The sequence below is a fragment of the Simochromis diagramma genome, unplaced genomic scaffold (genome assembly GCF_900408965.1).
Source record: "Simochromis diagramma unplaced genomic scaffold, fSimDia1.1 OVJJ01000205.1, whole genome shotgun sequence".
In the NCBI taxonomy this organism is placed as follows: Eukaryota; Metazoa; Chordata; class Actinopteri; order Cichliformes; family Cichlidae; genus Simochromis; species Simochromis diagramma.
This window is the reverse complement of record NW_024386782.1, coordinates 11,312,208-11,333,592: the sequence shown is the minus strand read 5'-3', so window position 1 is coordinate 11,333,592 and position 21,385 is coordinate 11,312,208. Positions and strand designations below refer to the sequence as shown.

General features: G+C 39.7%; 1 protein-coding gene across 2 annotated transcripts in view; it reads right to left on the bottom strand.

Moving 5' to 3' along the window:
• Positions 1-21,385, bottom strand: part of LOC120727514 (glypican-5-like) — an 81,520-nt gene that overhangs the window by 30,220 nt on the left and 29,915 nt on the right. Inside the window, exons 4-6 of one of the 2 annotated variants that reach the window (XM_040021821.1) lie at positions 12,421-12,584; positions 11,301-11,357; positions 9,511-9,627 (exon numbers count right to left, since the gene is read on the bottom strand). In XM_040021821.1, the coding sequence (XP_039877755.1) occupies positions 9,511-9,627; positions 11,301-11,357; positions 12,421-12,584 (338 nt within the window). The remainder of the gene's footprint in view (positions 1-9,510; positions 9,628-11,300; positions 11,358-12,420; positions 12,585-21,385) is intronic. The other variant, XM_040021822.1, reaches the window with a different exon arrangement.

Here is a 21,385-nt window from a genome sequence, read left to right as displayed (position 1 = left end):
GCTGTTTTCAGATTCCACTACAAGGCATTCACACTGCATTTTTGCAGGAAATTAAACTTTTTCTAGCTTCAAATACAGTCACAGAGCAAAGGATAGATGATTAGGTCAAGACACAGAAACTAGTCAAATATATTTTGAATATATAGTTCATGAATTTGTTTTCAGAAGTGTTCTCCTTTACCTTTATTTCATGTATATATTCCTTAATTGGTGTGTGTGCGTGCATGCATTTACATGGCAGCAAGTGTATATGAATGTATGAAAATAGGGCGGGACTTTCCCTTTATTCTGTTGCTCTTCCGTGGAGAGGCCACATTCCCAGCACCACTCAGGGGGTTCCAGTGAGCGAGCCATGACACCAAACCCACCAGGAATTCTAGGAACGTTTTCCCTGTGGTTTCAGGTTACCACATACACACACTGAACACAGATCACAGGCACACACAACAGCCTCCACAGTAGTGGACTGTACTTTTGTTGTTTGTACAGAGCTGGTTTTGTTAGCTTTCCTTCTCCCCTCCTGTGCCGGTCATTCTTTTTCATTTTAAATTCATATACCTTTGCAGTGGGTTTCAGTAAAAGCTTGGCATAACTCTTAAACTTGTAACTAGACTCAAAGCAGACGTCTTGCTCACATTCTCACTTTGATTGTAAAAAACACTCACTGGAAACTGAAACTTGTACTCACATTTACACAAAAACTCTACAGGGAATGTTGCCAATACTCACTGTATGCCCTAAATTTAGGCCTACAGGTAAACATTACCTCATACAGTAGGAAGATATATGTGTACATATATATCAATATCTTGCTGTATTTTATGTGCAAGGTCTGATGAATCTGTTGGGAAAAATGATAAAAGTGTTTCTATAAATAGTTATGACAGAGGTGCTTAGCTCTGAAAGTCAAATTTGATCACACTGTGTGATGCAGTTGTGTGTTGGATGTATTACAGTACTTAAGCTACCCCTCATGTTTTCAAATAGCTGCAGTGATTTATTGAAACGTGCAGATATAAAATAAAATACACAATACAAGGCGATAACAGAGCTTGTTATTGCAAATGAGCTTGAAAGTCAGTATTTGGTATGACCACTTGTATTCTTCTACACAGCCAGAACTTTCTTAGTAAGCTTCCTTGATATTTCTTGAAGTAGCCTTCAGGAGTTGTTCTCCAGGCTACTTGAAGGATGTTGGCTGCCTTTTGTTCTGACCTCTATCATTATAGATATCACACTGCTTCAATAAAGTTGAGGTCCTGGCTCTGGAGAGGTTAATCCATGACTGATGGTGTTCCACTCTAACCATGCATGCCTTTATTTCATTAGTGGTGCCTTTGAGATCATCTGTATGGTGAAAAATGTAGTTGCTGCCACTCTGATGCTTTCCAGATGGTACTGATGGTGGATCAAAATCTGACAGTACTTTTCTGTGAAAAGTATCCCCAAATCATGACAGAACCTCCACCTTGTTTTACATAAAGTTGTAGACACTCATTGTTGTACATCACTTCTGACCTCTTCTGTCCATATTGACAACAATTTAAACCAAAAATTGGTCACTTTGATTCATCACTCCAATTCACTGTTGCCAGTGAATTTCAGCTCAGATCCTTTTCTCCTTATTTTTCCTGCTTTATGAATGGCATTTTGTCAACCACCCTTCCACTGAGACCAATTCTAATGAGGGTTCAGTGAATAGTAGGCTCAACTACTACTACTATAGGCAGGGGTGCACATAAATGGTCCACAAGTGCGCATTCGCTGTCAAAATAAAAGATGCGCACCAGATAAGAAGTTGCAACGCGCATTTGCGTATATACGATTTTCTGGAGGAGGACAGACATTTGTTTAGAACTCTTAAAGATGTCGAAGAAGCAAGCTCCTTTAAGCAATTACTTTGGTGTTCCTCCACCTCCAAAGAAATGTCAGAAGGAGTCCGAACCGCAAAAGAAGCGTATTCTCGGAAAAGTGTTTGTGGGAGGTGAGCTGGCTTCAAACAAATAATGAACGCACAGAGATGTGGTGCAGAATATGCCGTGAAAATCCCACTCTAGCGGACAAAAACAGTGCCTTTTATATGTACACAAACGCGCGTTGCAACTTCTTATCTGGTGCGCGTCTTTTATTTTGACAGCGAATGCGCACCTGCAGACCACTTATGTGCACCCATGACTATAGGTCTTTGTTGGATTTTTAGCCTATTTCTTAAAGACACAACTTTCAGATACTCTAGCTCCTCACCTTCTTGGTGTAAAATTACTATTTCATGCCTGTCACACTGCGTTGTCTTTGGCATTTATTGCTGATTTAACCAGAGAAATATGAATGATGTGTGCAGGGGGGGTCATATATAGGCAGAGAACTGGAAGAGGACTGTATGAGGTGTGGTCTCGAACCTGAAATACAGATAAATGATTTCGAATTTAAAATTGATTCTTCGTTAAGTTGCCTGTTATGTGCAGACACAACAATATTGCACTCCTTGAGTTATTTGTCTGTTTTATGCTTGAATAATTTATAGGTCAGTGTTAAGTGGATTAATAAATGAAGAAAAAAGCATTCATCTGAAAATGCACGGGTAAAAAAATAAAAAGACAGAAAAGAAAAAAAACACTTCAGAAAGAATGAAGAACTATTGCTCAAGATCACGTTAAAAAATTACAAGAACGCCTGGCTCCTTGGAAGCAAAATATGAGGAAAGAATGAAAGTTGGCTCAAGACTTTTCTACAGTACTGTACGTGTGCTGTCAGCAGACAACAAAAATTGTGAAATCCATATAGCCACCATCATCATGTGGCCACATAGATATGATATGTCTTGGGTAGGGATGGGTATCGTTTAGGTTTTATCCGATACCGGTGCCAAACCGGTACTTTTGAAACGGGGCCGGTGCTTAAACGGTGCTTAAACCGGTGCTTAAAGAATGGAGAACACAAAATTGGTCCAAAAACCTCTCATGTTCAGCTGTTTTTTTGTAAAAAGATAACAATGTTAGCCTTTTCTGCAGCTATAGAGGATTTATGGCATCACTCTTGGCTGGAAGCAGTGCTTAAACAATGGAAAAAACACAAACTTTGTCCAAAAACCTCTCATGTTTAACTGTTTTCCACTTTTTCTTTGGTCATTTTAGCCTTCTTGGCCAGGGTGAAGGGAGCATCTGCCATCAAACAAGAAGACAGCCGCATGTAGCTATGATGATGTTTGCTAGTTCACCTTACATGCATTAATTTAATAACATGGTGAGCCTACTCAACGTAAATTACACACGAACAACATTAAGCTACTCACGCAGAGAAGAGCGGCTGCTGCTGCCATCATCATCCGTCATCATTTCTGCTACACTGGCAGGGCTAGGGGCCAGGACTCTCCTCTTCGTGTTTTTGCGGGATGTTGCTAACTCCGGGTCCGATAACAGGCACCACACCCGCAGTAGATGTGCACGGTGTGAGGTCTCGCAGCAAGCTATCAAATACGGCGCATTTCTCGGCTTTTAAAAAAAACGCTATGCGTCGCCAGGTGTTTCATCAGATTTGAGGTGTTACCTCCTTTGACAGCATCACAGTATCAGCTTAAAGCACTTGTTGCAGGCTGCTGAGTTTGCATATTTTGCTGTGAAGTACAGCCAGACTTTTGACCGCTTTGCCTTGGTCATTTTTAATCTGTAGCTCTGCTCTAAAAGAACGTACGTACCTGGCCCCGCCTACTATCCTCGGAAACGTAAAATGATTGGCTAGAATCTAAAGTGTATCACAGCTCAGGAAAAAAAAAGCACCGAAATAAAGCACCGAAATGTGCGCTGCTTTTCGGTCTGGTTACTACCGTTTATGTCAGAACCGGTGCCATCATGGCACCGGATACCGGTACCCATCCCTATATGTCTGTCTGGAGTAGATTTTCTATAACTCTGATTAGTGCAAACTTTACATTGAACATAAGAATATGAGTGTGTAGTTCTGATATAACTGTCTCTTATTATGGGCTGTATTACTTGAGATAAAGTTTTGTCTTTGTTTTCTCTGCCGTATGTCCCTTTCATAACAAGTCGCACATGTGTAGCACTGAATGGCAAAACAACTGTTTGATAAAACTGTGGTAAAACTCTATAAATATAACTGTGACACATGCTGTGACCTTGGATTTTATTATATTAAAGCAAAAAGTAAGTGAATTCTCATTATAAGTTCTTTAACAATAGATATGCACAGAGTTGTGACACTGTAACATGATAATCATGGAGTGTATGCTAAGTGAGTGAATGTAAATAAGAGCTTCACTGAGTAACTGTAAAGTCATTCAAGGCACTCCGATACCATACAATAAAACTTTGTTTCAAATGCATCCCTTTTGGTCCATTTAACTGCATATTGCAGCGGTGTTGACATCATGGAGATTTAAGCTTTCTTTGTCCTTTCTTCACTAGTTCTTTACACTTAAATGTCAAACTGAACAGAATTTCTTGAATGCACAGTACTCTCAAACACACACAGAAGACAGTGACACACTGACCACTATTGGCTGCCAACCAGAGAAACAGTGCAAACTTCAAACAGGCTCATAGAGTGAATTAAGCCACAAAGACAGAGGGTTCTCCTTAAGCCGCTGCTTCCTGCTGCCACTGACCTATATCTTCCTTTTCCCCCTCAACTATCCATGAGTTCATCTGCCATTCCATCCACTGTTTTCTCTTTCATACTTCCTTAACCCTCTCCCCACCACACATATCCTCTCCTTCTCATCCTTTCTCTTCTGCTATGAGTTTGATGCCTTGCCAGTGGGCAAGCACTGAGGTTAGTGAGTGCACAGTGTCTACCTCGCCCAGTAGGAATTGCTCCAGTAAAATATGCCAATCTATTGTGGAAATTTAATTATATTAGCTCAACCGAGTGCACTGACTGACGCTAAGGGAGAAGTTGCATCTACTCTATAAAAGCAATCAGAATAAGACTGAAAGAAGTTGGAAACTTTATAAATATACAGTGTGCTCAAGGCACACCATAAAACCAAAACTTGAAGAGACTGAAACTCATAAACACTTTTCATGCAGGAACCACATTGGCAAATAGCTGTATATGCCAACAGAATTACATCTGCTGACATCTAAACTTGTCCCCATTTTTAGAAAATCCATGAATCCAAACTCAGAATCCAAGCATTTCTTCAGAGAGTATAAATACCTCACAAATACTGAAATATGATCACTGTTGTTTTCTCTTTCTCTCGAGTGCGCACACATATACACACCCACACCACAAAGACGCAGGCCCAAAGAGAAAAGAGTCAAAGCAATGCAGCGTGGGTCATACTAAGGTCCCAGGAAGTAGACCAGGGTTATGGGAAAGGAAGGGGCTGCTGAATAAGAGCTTAGGAAGTAGAATAGGGGAATTGAGGTAGTAAAAAGGGAAGCTGTTGCACACAATGGCAAAGGGTTAAAGGGTAGGTGTAGAGGCAGAAAATGTAAACATATGTAGGCAATTTCCAAAATGCTCCACTTTTTCTCTGCAAACAAATCATGACTCTCACAATTCCACCATGTCTGCTTTATCATATTATTGCAACTTTACATTTTAAATACAACGAACTTCTCTCGTTCTGCTTGTCACCAGAACACAGGTCTTGAGGCACATATGTGAAGCACACAAACTGCACACAAAGCGGGGAATGTCTTCCCTCTGCATATAGTCATTAATTTATAGTTCCCTCTTTCATTATCCAATTCGCTCGCATTTTTTGGAACTGAACTCCCCTAACCCGAGAGACAGACACAGAGAAGGCTATAACTGGATGGGACTAGAAGGCGTGAAGAAAAACGAGTGAGAGCATAAGGGGTGAACGTTTTGCCCAGCGCAGCGCTCTCTCTGTTACTCTCTGCAATAACAGAATGGATTCCAGATGTCAAAATGATAAACAAATGGATTGTCATAACCTTATAAAAATGCAAGGCATTCAGAAAGACTCACACTGCTGTATTGTACGTGGACCATCTCTTGAGCTACTCCCAATACAGTGGAATCGTTTGTATTGGGTCATATAATATAGGTGATAGAATTATCTATTCTTAAAAAACTTTTATAATAATTAGAATAATACACTAAAAAGCACCTACACCTCTCTCTGCAGAATTCCATAGCAATGAGGATGCACTTATAGTATATATGTGAATAAGTTAGGTATACATGAATATTGCATTTAAAAAAAAACCCAATGGGGGTTTGAGGGATTTACTGTTGCTGTTGCAATGATTATTGCTCCTCATAAAGGCCAATGCAGAGAGAATGGGCTATGCAATAAACACAATGATTTCTGACTGCAGGGAACGTGGTCGTGTGATGGTTAGCACTGTTGCCTCACAGGAAGGGAGTTTAAGATTTGTACCCGCTGGCGACAGGGGTGTTTCTGTGTGGTATTTGTATGTTTTTGCTGTACCTGCGTGGGTTCTCTCTAGAGTCCAAAGACATGCCTGTTAGGTTAGCTAACTATAGATGTGAACTCTTATCCTTGAATTGTGAGACAGATGATTTGCTGTGGCGACCCCTAAAGGGAGCAGCTAAGTCTGAATTATTGTTTCTCTGTGTTAGACTTGTGATAGACTGGGAACTTTCCAGGAAGTACCCCACTTCTTACCGTATGACAACTGGAATAGGCTTCAGCACCCCTGCAACCCTAAGTTGGATAAGGGATCATGTTAGCATTGCTGTCATGCTAACATGTTTAGCATGTTTAGATGCCATGGTAACATGTGTAGCATGGTAGCATCCTCCTTAACATGAGGACGCTAGGATCCATGAAGGGACAGCTAGTATGAAACAGTTTGTTTTTCTCACAGAAGTATTGTATGCAAGTATCTCCATCTCTTTTCTGAAACAGTCTAATTACCAGCTGGAGCTGTTTTTTTCAGACATGTGTGCCTTTCAGCCTCCTTCAGATTAAAGAAGCCACGCTGTTCGGCAGGGGTTGCCATAATAAATAACAGACAGACCAAAAATCGCTTGGAAGAGTTCAACACTAGGTGGCTAAGATTTGTGTCAGGTTAACTTCTTAAAATATTTGTAGAAGCATACTCACAGAGCAAATGATTCCCTTATGTTTTCAAATATATCCAGTTTATGTGTCAAATATAGTAAACCCCCCAACTACAATTAGATAAGTGAAGAAAATTAATAAAGCATCGTGTGAAAACATGCACACAGTATCTCTAAGCATACCTGTAATTATGTAATTAAAGTGAGTTATTTCACTTTGTAATAACACCACCATAGCTATCGAGTGAGTGGCTAACCTAAAAAAAATAGTAAATAAAAAAAGAAAACTGTGATCATTTTGATTGAGCTTATTTTTCCGGAAAAGTTGAAGCAAAGTATTCGCACCTGTGTCGGTGTAAATATTCTGAGATTTTGAACATTTGCCAAAACACAGTTTTAGTTGTTAAGTACAACTGCTTGCCCCCCGCTTGCCACTCTGTTATCAGTTGCTGAATAAAGAGAGGAAGGGAATTTCAATCCCAAATGCCTTTGATGTACTTTGAAGTATTATAGCTTACAAGTGTGTCTGTATGTGTGTGTGGGTTTCCACATTTAGATGTGTGTCTCGTTGCCTGAGCACATTATGATTGTGTCTGAATGAATGACTCCCCTGCAGTTGACTAGCATATGGATCCCATGTGGACTGATATGTGAGAGTGTCTGCATCTGTGTCCTGTCCACTGGGAAAACCCGCTGAGCCCCGAGTGGCTTTGTGTCCACCATACAGGAAAGAAGACTATCATGTGGACAAACACAACAGCACATGTCCATAAAGGATCATACTTTTTTTCATCTTCTTGTATTTTTAAAACAAATCGTTTCTCTTTGTTTCTCACTGTCTTCATTTCTCTCTACTTCATTGCCATTTTCATACAACTTTCCCAGGCATGGTCAGTAGTGGCAGTAAGTAATGGCAGTGATGTCCAAGCCTTTCCCATGCAGCTTCATAGGAGGGTCTTTGTTCACCCTCCGGGCTTTGGGGGTCCCCACAGCAGGGCTGTGCCCCTCTCCACTGACTTCACAATGGATCTTTATGCTGCCAAGGCTTCCCTCGCCGTGATCACTACACCATGCTTCCCTCATCAGGGGCACTCCAAGGCACAGGGGGCACCACGGCACCAAAATGGCAACCCTTTTCATGCCCTGTCCTGCCCTCCTTTCACTGTAATACATGCCAACTGCGTCAGATACAGTGAAAGAGGCTAGCTGAATAGCCACTGGCCAAGCTGAACAGTTTATGAGTTGTGCCAAATGTCTCAGTAGGGTACTGTTTTCTTATTCAAACCAAGAACACTTGACACCATAAGGAAAGAACTGGCACCCACCAGGGAGTGTGTGACAACAAACTATTATAACCCATTACCGTTGCTGAAAAATCTATAGTCTTCATAGTAGTAGTAGTAGTAAAATGACACGCACACACTGTCAGTAAATACAAACAAGGATCACAACTACATTAGTTAGACTCTCTTATATAGGAGTTGAATTATGGATGGCGTGCACAGTTTTTGCTTTCTCGTGTATATCTGATCACAAGCATGTGGCCCACACTTTGGCTTCTTAGAGAAGAGAAGAAGAGATCCAAATAAAAACAAATAAGATTTGAAAGTACAGCTAACTTCAATGAAGAGTTTTATCAAAATACTGCTATCCAACGAGGATAATAAAAAGGTTCTTCTTAGAATGTGAGTCATCTGTTCCTGCACAAGATGTTATTCCATGTACTCGTGTCCATGTTCCATGTACTAGAAAATAATGCATACCTCAATCTGGGCCAAAAGATCTGATAAGCACTCATGGGGGAAGCCATCATTTGGTCCTCTGTTTTTCACTGTCAAAGCTAATACTCCCATAACAGAGCACTAAGTTGAAATGCCAAGGGGGGCCAGTTTAAGGCCACCACAGTAGAAGCAGCACATAATCTTGTCCTAATTGTGGACCAAGCTTTCACAGCTCTTAAGAATCAGATCCAGCAAGGGGAATCATTTACAGACTCGCATTGGCTCAGTTATCTGCATCATTTGTCTGTTCTTCTTATGCTGATGGAGTAATGCATAACCACACACAGTACTTAACCATAAACAGGAAAAGGGTTTTAGGGCCACACCTATAAATCAGCACAAAATAAATATCTCTTAAACTATTGGAAAGAGAGAAAGGCATAGTTAACAACTCATAAAATGACTCCAGCACAAAGGAAAGGAGCGCCTTGCAACCATTTGTGCTGCCTGCATTTATTCAGTGCAGAGACTGATTTAATGACTTACTTATTTCCACAGTGATTAGCGAGAGTCAGCCACGCTGACTCATAACATTATTCCACACAAGCGCACAAACTTAAACACAGAGGTCACTTTCTGTCAAATCTCAGGCAAGGTATTACATCTCTGTTTGAAATAACACCAACAAGCCTGCATCCATGCAACACTGCAATGTCGTTTTGCAAAAAAGAAAGCTCTTATCTCTAACGCAACACATTTCTCTTACCTTTCCACCACTCCATCTCTGCTCCAGCAAGCGGACTCATCATTCGCCACTTCGCATAGAAGCTCTGGTAACATGCCAAAGAAGGACTTATAGCGATGTAGGGTCATCAAAAAATACCTGGGGAAAAAACCACAAGTATAATTTTTATACAGACGTACATCTTCCTCTTCACAATCGGTACACTTAAAATTGAAAGTTTAAAATTGAGAATTGCACTGTGCAATTGTGCCATTAGTGGTCACATTTTCGGGGCACTGTGTTTCCGTACAGTGACACTAATATCCAGTGTTGGGGAGTAACGGAACACATGTACCGCCGTTACGTACTTAAAATACAAAATATGAGTAACTGTCTTCCGTTACAGTTACCGTTTAAAAAGGTGGTATTCAGAATACAGTTACTTTTCTGAAGTACGGCGGTCTTCTCCTGTTTCATATGTTAGGCTATGCCCTCTCTATTTTTGGTAATTCCATGCCGGTGGAAACCCAAACAAAACACGCATTAAGAGGCTCAAATGCCTGTGTCTCAATCTCGTGTCTCATAATGACGTGAAGAAATATTTTTTAAAATGATTTAATATGAAGGCAACAGGCAGAGTGTTACAGGCATCACCCTAAAGAATGTAGCCTCATGGGCAGTGTAGAATGGACTGCCATACCCGTTAAGTGTCTGTGAGTGAGGGAGGGAGAAAAGGTGGAAAAGTACGAGCTGTCAACGAGCAGAAACGGGAGCTGGAAGCATGTAAATATAATAATAACCACTGCAGCCAAAAAGAGTGCCTGACGAGCCCAGTTGTAAGTAAGCTATTAAGACTCGACTGTACACTGTGTTCCTGTTTTCCCCCAAAACAATAAGTTCCATTGGAGCAGTCTTTCAATGCCTCTCTCTGTCTCTCACTAGCAAAGTTGACCCAGACAACAAAGTAAAGCTAGTTTTCGGCTACGAGCCCGACACGGAACTGACGCATTAGCCAGAGGTCCCTTTACTACGGTTCGGAGCCGCAGACCTGTTTTATGTACGTGCTGAATACTTTTCTATACGAGATGACTGCAAAAAGTGCAGCCTTACCTAATGTCCACCTACTGTTACTCATTTTATATTAAGATTTAAAAATCTAGTTGGTATTATGGCGAGTAACCTTCAGTAATAGTAATAAATCACACAGCAATAGTACATTCATGTAGTTGTAAAAAAGCATGATAATATATTAAGTAATCCGAAGTATTCAGAATACGTTACTCTCATTGAGTAACGTAACGGAATATGTTACAAAATACATTTTGGGTCATGTATTCTGTAATCTGTAGTGGAATACATTTTAAAAGTAACCTTCCCAACACTGCTAATAACAAGCATGAAAGCATGACCTGCACCCATGTGATGATACTGATGGTGGCAGGAAATGAATGGCTTTGAATGTGACCACTTCACTGCATCAGCACATTTTTCTCAATGATGCTGTGTGGTAATTTCTTAGCTTCCCAGAACAGCTAACAGATGCTATCAATATAGACACTGTCATCATGAACAAAACAATGGCATGATATTTTGATCGGACACACATTGCCGCCACCCGTGAGAAAGAGGCTTAAAAACACATGGGGTCATATAGGGTAATGTGTTGAGTCCATTGATAAAACCGCTGTTTGTAAGACATGCAATATGCACCCATCTCCCAAAACACAAAGTTAATCACCTGTTAGCAGTATCTGAACAATCTATACTAGCACAATACTGTACCACCTTCCATTTCTAAAAGAAAAAAGTGTGTCTCTTGGGTTCATGCTTACCTAGAGAGGATTCCCAGATTTTGTTTATTTTTCTTGAAATGTTTCGGAGGGAATGGACTGGGAATGATGGGAGTTGGAGTCCCGGTGAGATTGTTGCAAGCAAGGAGGATGCAGGGAGGTGAAATGGGGATTGAGGGAAAGAAAAAAAGGGAAAAAAAGGGTGACATGACAGGAAACACGGGGAAGAGGGAGAAAAGACAGTCATTTGACCCTGGAAGAGAGTGATTAATCATGCACATGCAGACACTGAGTATACCACATATAAATCGAAACCTATTTTTCCCCACACCACATCAAAATTGAGACAGTAAATGGAATGAATTTGTCAAGTCAGTAAACAAATGCATGCAAACATATGCACATGTGCAAAGATTTAAAGATATAATAAATATAAATGTTGTTTTACTCTATCATGTTTCATATTTTTCAGCTGTACACAAGTCTCCCTTTACTGCACTTGGTGCTGCCGTGCCTCTGATGTGGTCAGCACTCACATGTGCGCTGGTCAGTGTTGGCAGCATGCAGTGAGCTGGATTGTGTTGCCATGAATGGTGGTGCTAGTGCCAGGCCAGACCTGTCAGCTAGGCTGGCATCACTGCAGTGATTCATGGTAGACAACACTGCAAGAGGGTGTCTGTGTGTGTGTTTTTGTGAGTGCTGCTATGTAATCGAGGCCGGCTAGTGTGCAGAGTTGGTGGTATGGCCGTCTGGGTAAACAGGAAATTGTTGGTCCGTCAACATTAATCTTACCCACACTTCACCTCACTACCAGCTGCTGTGGGCACAGGATGGTTGCCTCAGACTGGGCCAGGTGGAGGGCATGGACTGTGCAAACCCCTTTCAAAAAAGCTGGACCAGGCACTACATTTACAGTGTGTGGTTACGAATTGTATCCAACTAGCCATTTGAAGAAAGCAAAAAGTGACAGCTGTGAATAGACACTGGCCAACCCCTTAGGCCGTGTCATATAGGCCTAGTCATTTTTTATTTAAGTGGAGTTTACATTCCATCTAGTAGTGTAGCTAAGTAACAAGAAAAAACATTGACTGTAAAAAATGAAGAGCCAGTAGTAAAGTTTGGAATCTAACTAAAGGATTGAATGTTTGTAGCTTTGCCTTACCTTTTTAAGTGACCTAACTGCCCCTGCAACTCCTCTAATGAAGGATGGGAGGAAGGGGAAGATGGAAAAGGAGAAGATAAGGTCAGTGTCGAGGTTTTGACCTCGGGTCTAGTAGGATGTATGTGTGTGGCTTCCCCTGTAGACAGGTCACACACCTTGTCCACCTGTGGGGAGGACAGATAACAAACACCTGTTAAGAAAGAAATCTTATAAAACTATGGGAGGAACAGCAGTGAAGCTTCGAAACCACCCACTGACACCAATACAACTCTGAGAACTTACTTGCAATTAAGGTAATACCTCATACAATCACCGCTTTAAATGAAGGACAGCTATATTAAAGTGAATGATAACAGAGGGAAGAAAGGTGAAAAGAACTATGGAACAGCCAAGTTCAGAGTAATGGAGAGCATGGGAAAGGAGTGGCCATGAAGTGAGGGATGCGATGAAAGAAACGGTTTGATGAGTGAGTTACTGCCAGGAGGTCTGACAGTAAATGCAGACTATTCCACTACTTCATGGAGGTGAATGCATGTGTGCACACTTGGAAACATTGGCAAGTATTCCCAGCGGGCTATTAAAGCTAGCGGCAGAGAGGAGGAGACAGCAGGGTCATGAATAAAGGGGCGTGTGCCGCAAAAACGAGAGACAAAATCAATGACATCTCATTGGCTTAAAAGCCTCTAGGCAGCGTTATTAAGTGAGCCTCAATTAGCCAGAGAGACCGACTGTAATGGCTGGTGCAAGCTGAACTAAACAATTCCTTACAGTGATCAGTGCGTATATTGCTTTGACTAGAAAGATGAGTCACTCTACCGTGTAAGGACATCCAAAAAGGACTACGTAATATTTAGCCTTACAGTAAGAAACAGTGGAAGAGAGTCAGTGACCACCTCATTCTTGGTAAACAAGGTAACTTGAATTTACAGTAAAGAAGATTTAGACTTTAGAATCTTAGAGAAACAAATCCATCCTGGCGACATGTGTGTTTAAATTTTTGCTTGAAGGGGTGTGTCCACATGCTGGGAAGAGTTTGGATTAGTTTTGAAGCAGCTGAAATATGTTAACAGTAACAAAATGTGTCTCACAGTTGCACTAAAAATATCCTTTTCCCTCCACAGTGAGGCAGATGTGTCAGCTCATGTGCTGTTTAAATGAAAGCTTTCACATACCAACCATGCAATAGGCCCATCAGTAGCAGAGGACTCAACAATGACATCATAATAAGTATCTGATTTTTTTTTCTTTTTCACTAAAAACCTTCTACTTTATCCATAGTTTATTTCTTTACTGCATTCTCGTGTCAAATCCTCTTTTAAGGCATACGCTGGGCACGCGGAAGGTGGTTTTACTGCATTAACCTTAACTCCCTTTGGACCCATAAAACACGCTCACATGTGGTGGACGGACTCAACCACACAAGAGTATGGCCGCACATACGCATGCAAACACGACACACACATGCACTACATTGCGGCGGTGAGAAAAGATAGACCATAGCAACTGTTTTGACCATGTAGCCTGTCAGCACTCTGAGCTAAATGCTGTTTGCATGCGCAGCAATGCTTCTGTGGACAGTCATTGTTCATCTCGTGTGCACACACTCACAGTGTGTTTAGAAATGTATTAGAACACAGATTTGAACATTTCAAAATAAAGCCTGACAAATGAGATTATTTGATTGCTCTGACCAAAAACACAGTTAATTCTAGGAATTACTACTGTTATAAATGTCACGACAGTTACTTGGCCAATGCAACAGCTCCTGCTGAATTAAACAATGTGCCTCTTTCTCATTTAGCAAAATAAATACAGAAATGAATAAAGGAATAATAATCTATAAATCCAATTCCAGAGATTCATTACAACATAAAATCTTATGACATCATGTCCAGACTGTAGAGTTTGGGAGGTCTACTGCGCTGTGCATATGGAAGTGTGTGTGTGTCTGTGTGCGAAACTGGGGAAGCTGGCAAGCCTTTGCAACAGCCATGTAAGCAAATGGTGGAGCAGAATAGTCTGTAAAAAAGTTACAGGTTTTGCTTAAGAAAATAATGTAGTTATGATGCATTAGTTGGATGTTTAATGCTCATTTTTATTATTTGAATTTTGTGTTAGGTTAATGTAACCTTGTTATGACTGGCTAGGAAGAAAACTATTCTGGGTAAAAATAATAATAATACAGGGGAAAAAACCACTACATACCATGAAGGAGTCGCCATAACAGAAATAATAAGCACAAAGTGAGTGATAAAAAAGAGACAAAAGGGGCCTTTCTGACTGCTCAGGACCTCAGAAAATACACTGCGCATATATATATATGCTGCCAATATATAAATAAGCTGAAACTTATTAACGGGACATTTTTTATTAATACTTCTATTAGGAAACTCTCTCAAAAGTCTTTTTCTTTAATCGCATGAGACCAAATGTGCTAAATAAAGTTCAGTGCGTGACAAATGAGGGCAGTGCTACAGGTTATCACAACTCTGCAGTGGTGAGAAATTAAGATAGGGTGTAATCCTGTCATTGTGAACTTTTCAAAGTGCCATTTCTCATCCGCGTTTCTCAACATTGTGCTATTCTTTCAGACAAAAATGTAAACATCTGAGTAAAATATGAACATCAAGAGGGGGTCACTCTCAGTTCTGTTTGCATTACCCCATTTTTTTGCATTACCAAACCACAGAGAAGAGGTTCAAATGTTATACTTTTTGAAGAGGTCCAAAAAAAAAGACCTACATTTCAAAACAATAACACTAACACAAATCATTTTTATGCCTAACTAAACATACAGTGTAAACTGAACACAAAGTGACTGTCAGGAAAAATAAACAGGATCCTCTTAAGGATACTCTTGAGAAATACAGACATGCTCTTATAGATTGGCTCTGATAACCACATAATCCTGAAAGCCAATCAGATGACAGGCTGAATAATGACATGAGCTAAAACACGGCCATAAATCAATTATCTCATGACCTGATGATGGCGTGAGAATGGAAATCCCATTTGGGCCCAGCGTGAGTTTTTGGTTTTGAGTGTGTATGTGTGTGTGACCACCTGCTTGCCCTTGTTATACCTTCACAATTTCAGCTATTTTACAGAGCATTCCTCATATGATTGCCTGAGGACAGAGACTGATGGAGGGGGCAGATTGATGGGATGGATCTTCTCCACGTGGAAGACTTTAGGGAAATACAAGGCATGTATTCTATGTGCATTTGAGCTACCCAATGAAATGTGATTTCTACTGCTGCAGGGAGGGTGGATTAGTGTTTTTACAACTACACTGCATGTGTACAGTATGTTTTACAGGTGTGGATTTACAGTTTTGCATATCAACACAGTTGCACATAACCCCTTTCCAAAGTGGATAGATTTATTTTGTTTGTTTTTTTTAAATCTCACAAAGGTCTAAGATATGATCTATTTTCATGTTTTCTATGTTGTTCCAACTTTATGGAGAACTGTGCATTACTTAAATATCTTCCTAAAGTAAGAGAGTGAAAAAAAGAGAACAGCAAGATAATCGCTTCCAAGCTAGCCAAGCCCATTGCCATCGCTTCTCTAGGGGAGTATTAGCTTACAGATAGCAGTGGTGGTCTTTCCTCCCAGTTTATTTATCAAGGGATTATCCAGTAAAGCCTGGAGAACTTTCTCAGCCCCCCTGACCCCAAGCACAACACATTGTGAGATGAGCATTAGCTTGTCTGGTCAGTGAAGACCTTCTTCTTCCGATGGGGTATGTGCTAAATGTGCATATAAACAATCACATGTCATTGCCTAATGCTACCGACTGTTTCTCTAGGAATCATACCATATTTGTAAGCGGCGCCAAAGTCATCGTCAGTTAAATGCCCTTTCTAGGTGAGCTCAGAACTTCATATAAAATATTTCCTTTTCATGGCTCTGATGGTGGATGAGAGAATTGAAAAAAATAAAAATAAAGAAATTTTAAAAAAGGAGCCAAGATTGGATTATATCATCAGTTCCTGACCTAAGATGAAACAATGTCCACTTTTGAACCATCTGACAGAATTATAAACTATAATGTACACTAATCTCCATTATGCACACTCTTGGCCTCTACTGGAATACTTTGACATCACAGTTCTGATTAATCCTTGTTTATCTTACACTGGGCCTTAGTGCAGCCTTTTGTTCATCAATTATCCGAAACTAAGCTATTTCAGCAATTCTCCCTGAAAGCCAAATTTCTTGTGAGTGCCTGTCTTTTGATTGGAATTTGGAAGTTTGTATTCGTAATCAAAGCATCCTGTGTGAGATCAGCATATCAAGAATATTCCCTCTGTTTTATAATACTTATATAAAAGTAATGAACTGCCTGATCCTAAGCATTTAGTGCAGCCTGAAGCCTGACTTTTTGAGGTATAGAAGTTTTCAATACTGAAATATTAGCTACCTTTGACGTGTTTATCCAACATTGTAACAGAATATATATGAAAACAAATAAGGAAACTTCCACTTCAGTGATTATAGCAAGGAACTTAAACTTCAAATTTCTTTAGTTTTTGGTGATATCATTAAAAACTGCTCATAGGATCAAACCATCATCCAATCCTTTCATTGAAGTTTAGAAATGACACACCAACGTGTAGTAGGAGAAGAGACATTGCCTTTGGAACAAGAATTTAATTTAGTTTCAGATGAATGTTTCAATGAGCATTATGTAACAAGCTACCAGGCTGGAAAAAGCACTTGCAAGATCAAAAGTAAAGAAGTTGTTAAATTAATTGACTTGATTCACTGTGGTTTCAGACTAAAGGAAAACAAAAAAGAAAATACTCACAGTAGTACAGTCCTATCATAACAGTGGGAAAGCAACCAGCCACTGGTTAAAATATTGGTAACATGGCTGTATATTATATTTATTATGTTTTCCCCAAAGAGACCGCAAAGAATTTGTGCCGTTGAGCAGCATGGTAACTATGTAGAAGAAAAAAAAAACTGCACCGCTAATTGCTACACACATGAAAACAGAAAAGGAAGGCTCATTATGTGCGCACAAGTGTTTACATTTCTTTTTTTGCTGATTAAACGTTAATGTAAAAACAGAAGAAATACATAGACTCTAAGGTATCTTTTGTTCTCCCCCGAAATGACTTGGTGAGGAACAACACTGGGCACAATGTGTGAAAGTCTGTAATAACAATATAACATTATCCAAAAATAACACATAAACATGTATGTATAATACGGACTTTGTCTTTATTTTGCCAGACTAGCGGTACTGTGGCGGAGGCCTCGTGGTTAATGAAGCAGGGTTGCAACTGGATACTTGCCAGTTCAAACCCTGACCCCTCTGGGAACATGTGGGTGGGTTAGGGGAATAAGAAAGCCTCTCTCTTCCCTCAGCAGCACTGCCAGGCTGTGTTATATGGTTAACCACACACTGACACAGATCTAGGTTATAAGGTGTTACTGTGGCATCAGACAGTCTATACAGATTGATAAATATTGCATTATTATTATTATTATTATTATTATTATTATTATTATTATTATTATTACAAGATCCCAGGTTCAGTCCAGGAAAGAGATACAATTCCCTTTTGGGTTGTGTGGAGCTACCCCCTACCCCTGTTGTGACCCCTTGTTAATAAAAGCTGTCTATTCTTGTTGTTGTTAATAATAATAATAACAGCAGCATAGCTGGGTCAAGGCATGTATGTCAAAAGCTGATTATCCACAATGATTATCTATGGTTTCTTTTGTGGATGAAGGAGATTGCTTTGTAAATAATGTGTTGTTTCCATAAACTGGAATGTACAAATTATATACATCTGCATACCTCAAGATGAGATGTTTGCTGGTCAGGGTTAAATATTGTGATTAGATCTGCTTATGATGGTCAGCTACCAAGTTTTGAATGATAAACAGAAAGCAGCATTTATAGTTTGTTTACAATATATTTAAGCTGAATTTAATTTAAGTTTAAATATTATTTATTATCACCATTTCTTTTATTTTTTTTGAATTGGTTTTAATTTTAGTGGGTTTTCTTTTCCATATTAATTGTGTGAGCTTAAAGCACCTCTGTGCAAAAACATTGTGTAAAAGCTGACCATGAAACATTAAGCCGCGTATACACAGGAAGTGATTTGAAGCTTGCTTGCAGACATCCCAGGCTCTGGCTACTGTTGTGACCTTATAATATATTTATTACCTGGTCATATATCAATAAACGGTGTTCTGCACTTTCACTGGCAGTACCTTTAGTTTCTAACCCTGAAGTTAAAGAGAGTTTTTTCCACTCCCGCATATCTTTCTGTGGTTTCTCACAGCAAATTGTTTCCAGTGTGTAACTGGCTTTAGTTATGCCGCTATAGGTGTAGGCTGCTGGAGGACTTCCCATGATGCACTGAGTATTAGTCCTCCACTCACCTCTTTTCAATCCCCACATCTTTGTATGGCACGTCATTAACTTTTTAACCGACCATTCGCCGCAGATAGCCACACCTCCCTGAGTCTGGGTTTGTCAGCGGTCTCTTCCTGTTAAAAGGAGATCTTCTTTTCCACCATTGCCAAGTGCTGCTCATAATGAATGCTCTGTTTGTTTGACTTTTCTGGCATCTTTAGCAGTTTGTGATGTTTTTTTTTTTCAGTATACAAATAAAACTGAATTTAAATGAAGTGAGTATGATTATGTGTAGTAGCTAAAAACAAAATGTTGAATAACCTACTTTTCTTTCTATAGCAATCCTCCCACTCATACAGGAAGATCTCCGACAGCCCTGACTAAAAGAGTGTAGACAATTTACACTGTTACACTTCTCCCCCTGTGTGCCCTTTGCCTCTCTCTAACAGTTCTTCATTGCAGTCTTTGTGGGGCTCCATTCATTTTGTCTAAATCATTTTGTCTATTCTTTCTCAGTCTCTGTTGAGCTGTCCTCCCCTCTCTCCTTTTTCCGTTGTCCAAACGATGTCAGTGCTAATTAAAGAGAGTTGCAGTCACTCGTATATCACAGGAAAAAGTCCTTCAGATTGCAGTCTGTAAGGAGCACACTGAGTTCCTCTCTCCACACTGAGGCTTGTTTACCCTGATTAAATCACTCGCAGATGATCTAAAAATGAGAGCCTCTTGTTTTTTTGTTTTTTGTTTTTTTTTTCTTTCTTGTGAATATGGGTGTTACTGTGGAGTTTGTTGACAACGTTTATCCAAAACTCTAAATACATTTCTGAGAATTACAGACACCGAATGTGCCAAGACGTCTCAGTGGATTCAAGTAGTGTTATATATAGAGAAAAAGAAAAGAAAGCAAGAGAAAGAGACTGGGAAAGTCAAGTGAGTTCATCTTGTCTGTCTCTACAATATATTGTGGAACATACGGCCACAGGGAGAGAAAATAAGCATCTAAAGAGAAACTGGGAGCCCATGTGTTCATGAAGGCTTCTAATGGGCCAGCGTTTACCATGAAAATCATAACACAGATGCAGCAGGCACTTGTGTTAACATTGCAGCAGCTGCTGCCTGATATTATTATGGTAGCTAGTTCAAAATACAGGATTCAGGAAGCACTATAAATAAGAATCACTGAAGTGTGATTTTTGTGCATTCAGTGTCAGAAAATGTGTTTATGTTTATTTAATTAGGAGAGACGTCTAACCTGAAGGTATCAGGAATTTGTGTGTTATAAAGAACAAAAAGTCTCATCAGGAATCCGACTTTTTTTGGATCAATATGAGAGGTAATATGACTTGATCAGGTGTTCTGATTTACTATGTAATAGACAAAAAATAAATGAACGAACATGATTTTATTACATTGGATGGCACTATTGAAGTTTATTACACAAATCTGGACTTTGATTGGAGAAGCTTACAGACTATGATCAATATACCAAAGTCCTGGAAACATTCTTTCATTTATTATACTGATAAAGTTTCTTTTTGTTGTCTGTTTTCTGTCTGCGTTTCTCTGTTTCCTGTTCTGTACAAACTATCCATCCAGTAGCCGACCACGAGCTCTGAAGAAAAACCTCACACTAGATTCCCTTCTACCGACATTTCATCAGCATAATCAACTGTATATTGATCCAAGATGGTGTGCCTTCTGAAACAATATGATTCTGTCAATCAATCACTCCAAAGTAAAGATTACTAGAGAAAGATATTAAACTGAGTGCAACTGCTTTGTGTTCAGAGGCAAAGGCATTCCACTCTTAATCACATTTATGGCTGTTATAACAACATTTATTTATTCATTTGTTTGTTTTTATATTTCTTGTTTGTTTGTATATTTGTTGTGGTGTGGCTGCATATGATCAGCATACAGTATTACAGTGAGAGAAGTTGAGAGTGGCAGAAATGTGTGAGGGCGACTGAGGAGAAGATGGGCTGCATCAACCATCATTAGCTAATGGACTGCTGACTAAGTCAGTCACTCCGCCTGATGTTTAGAGGCGTGCCAAAGGCACACGCAATTTAGAAAGATGGTTTAAGCATATAGATTTGCCATCTGCATTATTTGGCAGCAACCATTAAGCTAACAGTCTGAAATATCAGATACAGGAAGTATGTATAAAAGCCTGAGCATGTGTGTGATATATGATGATAAAAAAGACCTTCTGAACTGTTTTCATCAGCATATCTGAAACAAATGATGAAAATGGTCTGAAAGTACATATTTTACATATAAAGTAAACATATTTTTTGGCATCACCTCCTTTTTAATCACCTTTCTAATTGTTTGGGAACTAAAGATTTCAGTTCCTTCGTGTATTACTATTAAAAAAGGTTTGATCTTTGTACTCTCTTGGTCACAGAGCCATGTGCTGTTGCAACATGTGCAGAATGTAGTTTGCTACTGTCCTGCTAAAATAAGTAAGACATCTGAACGACAGCACATGGTGCTCCTAAACCTGTTTACATTTTTTCAACAAGTGGAACTTTCACAGATGTGTGGGTTACCCATGCCATGTGCACTATAAAGTACCTAAGA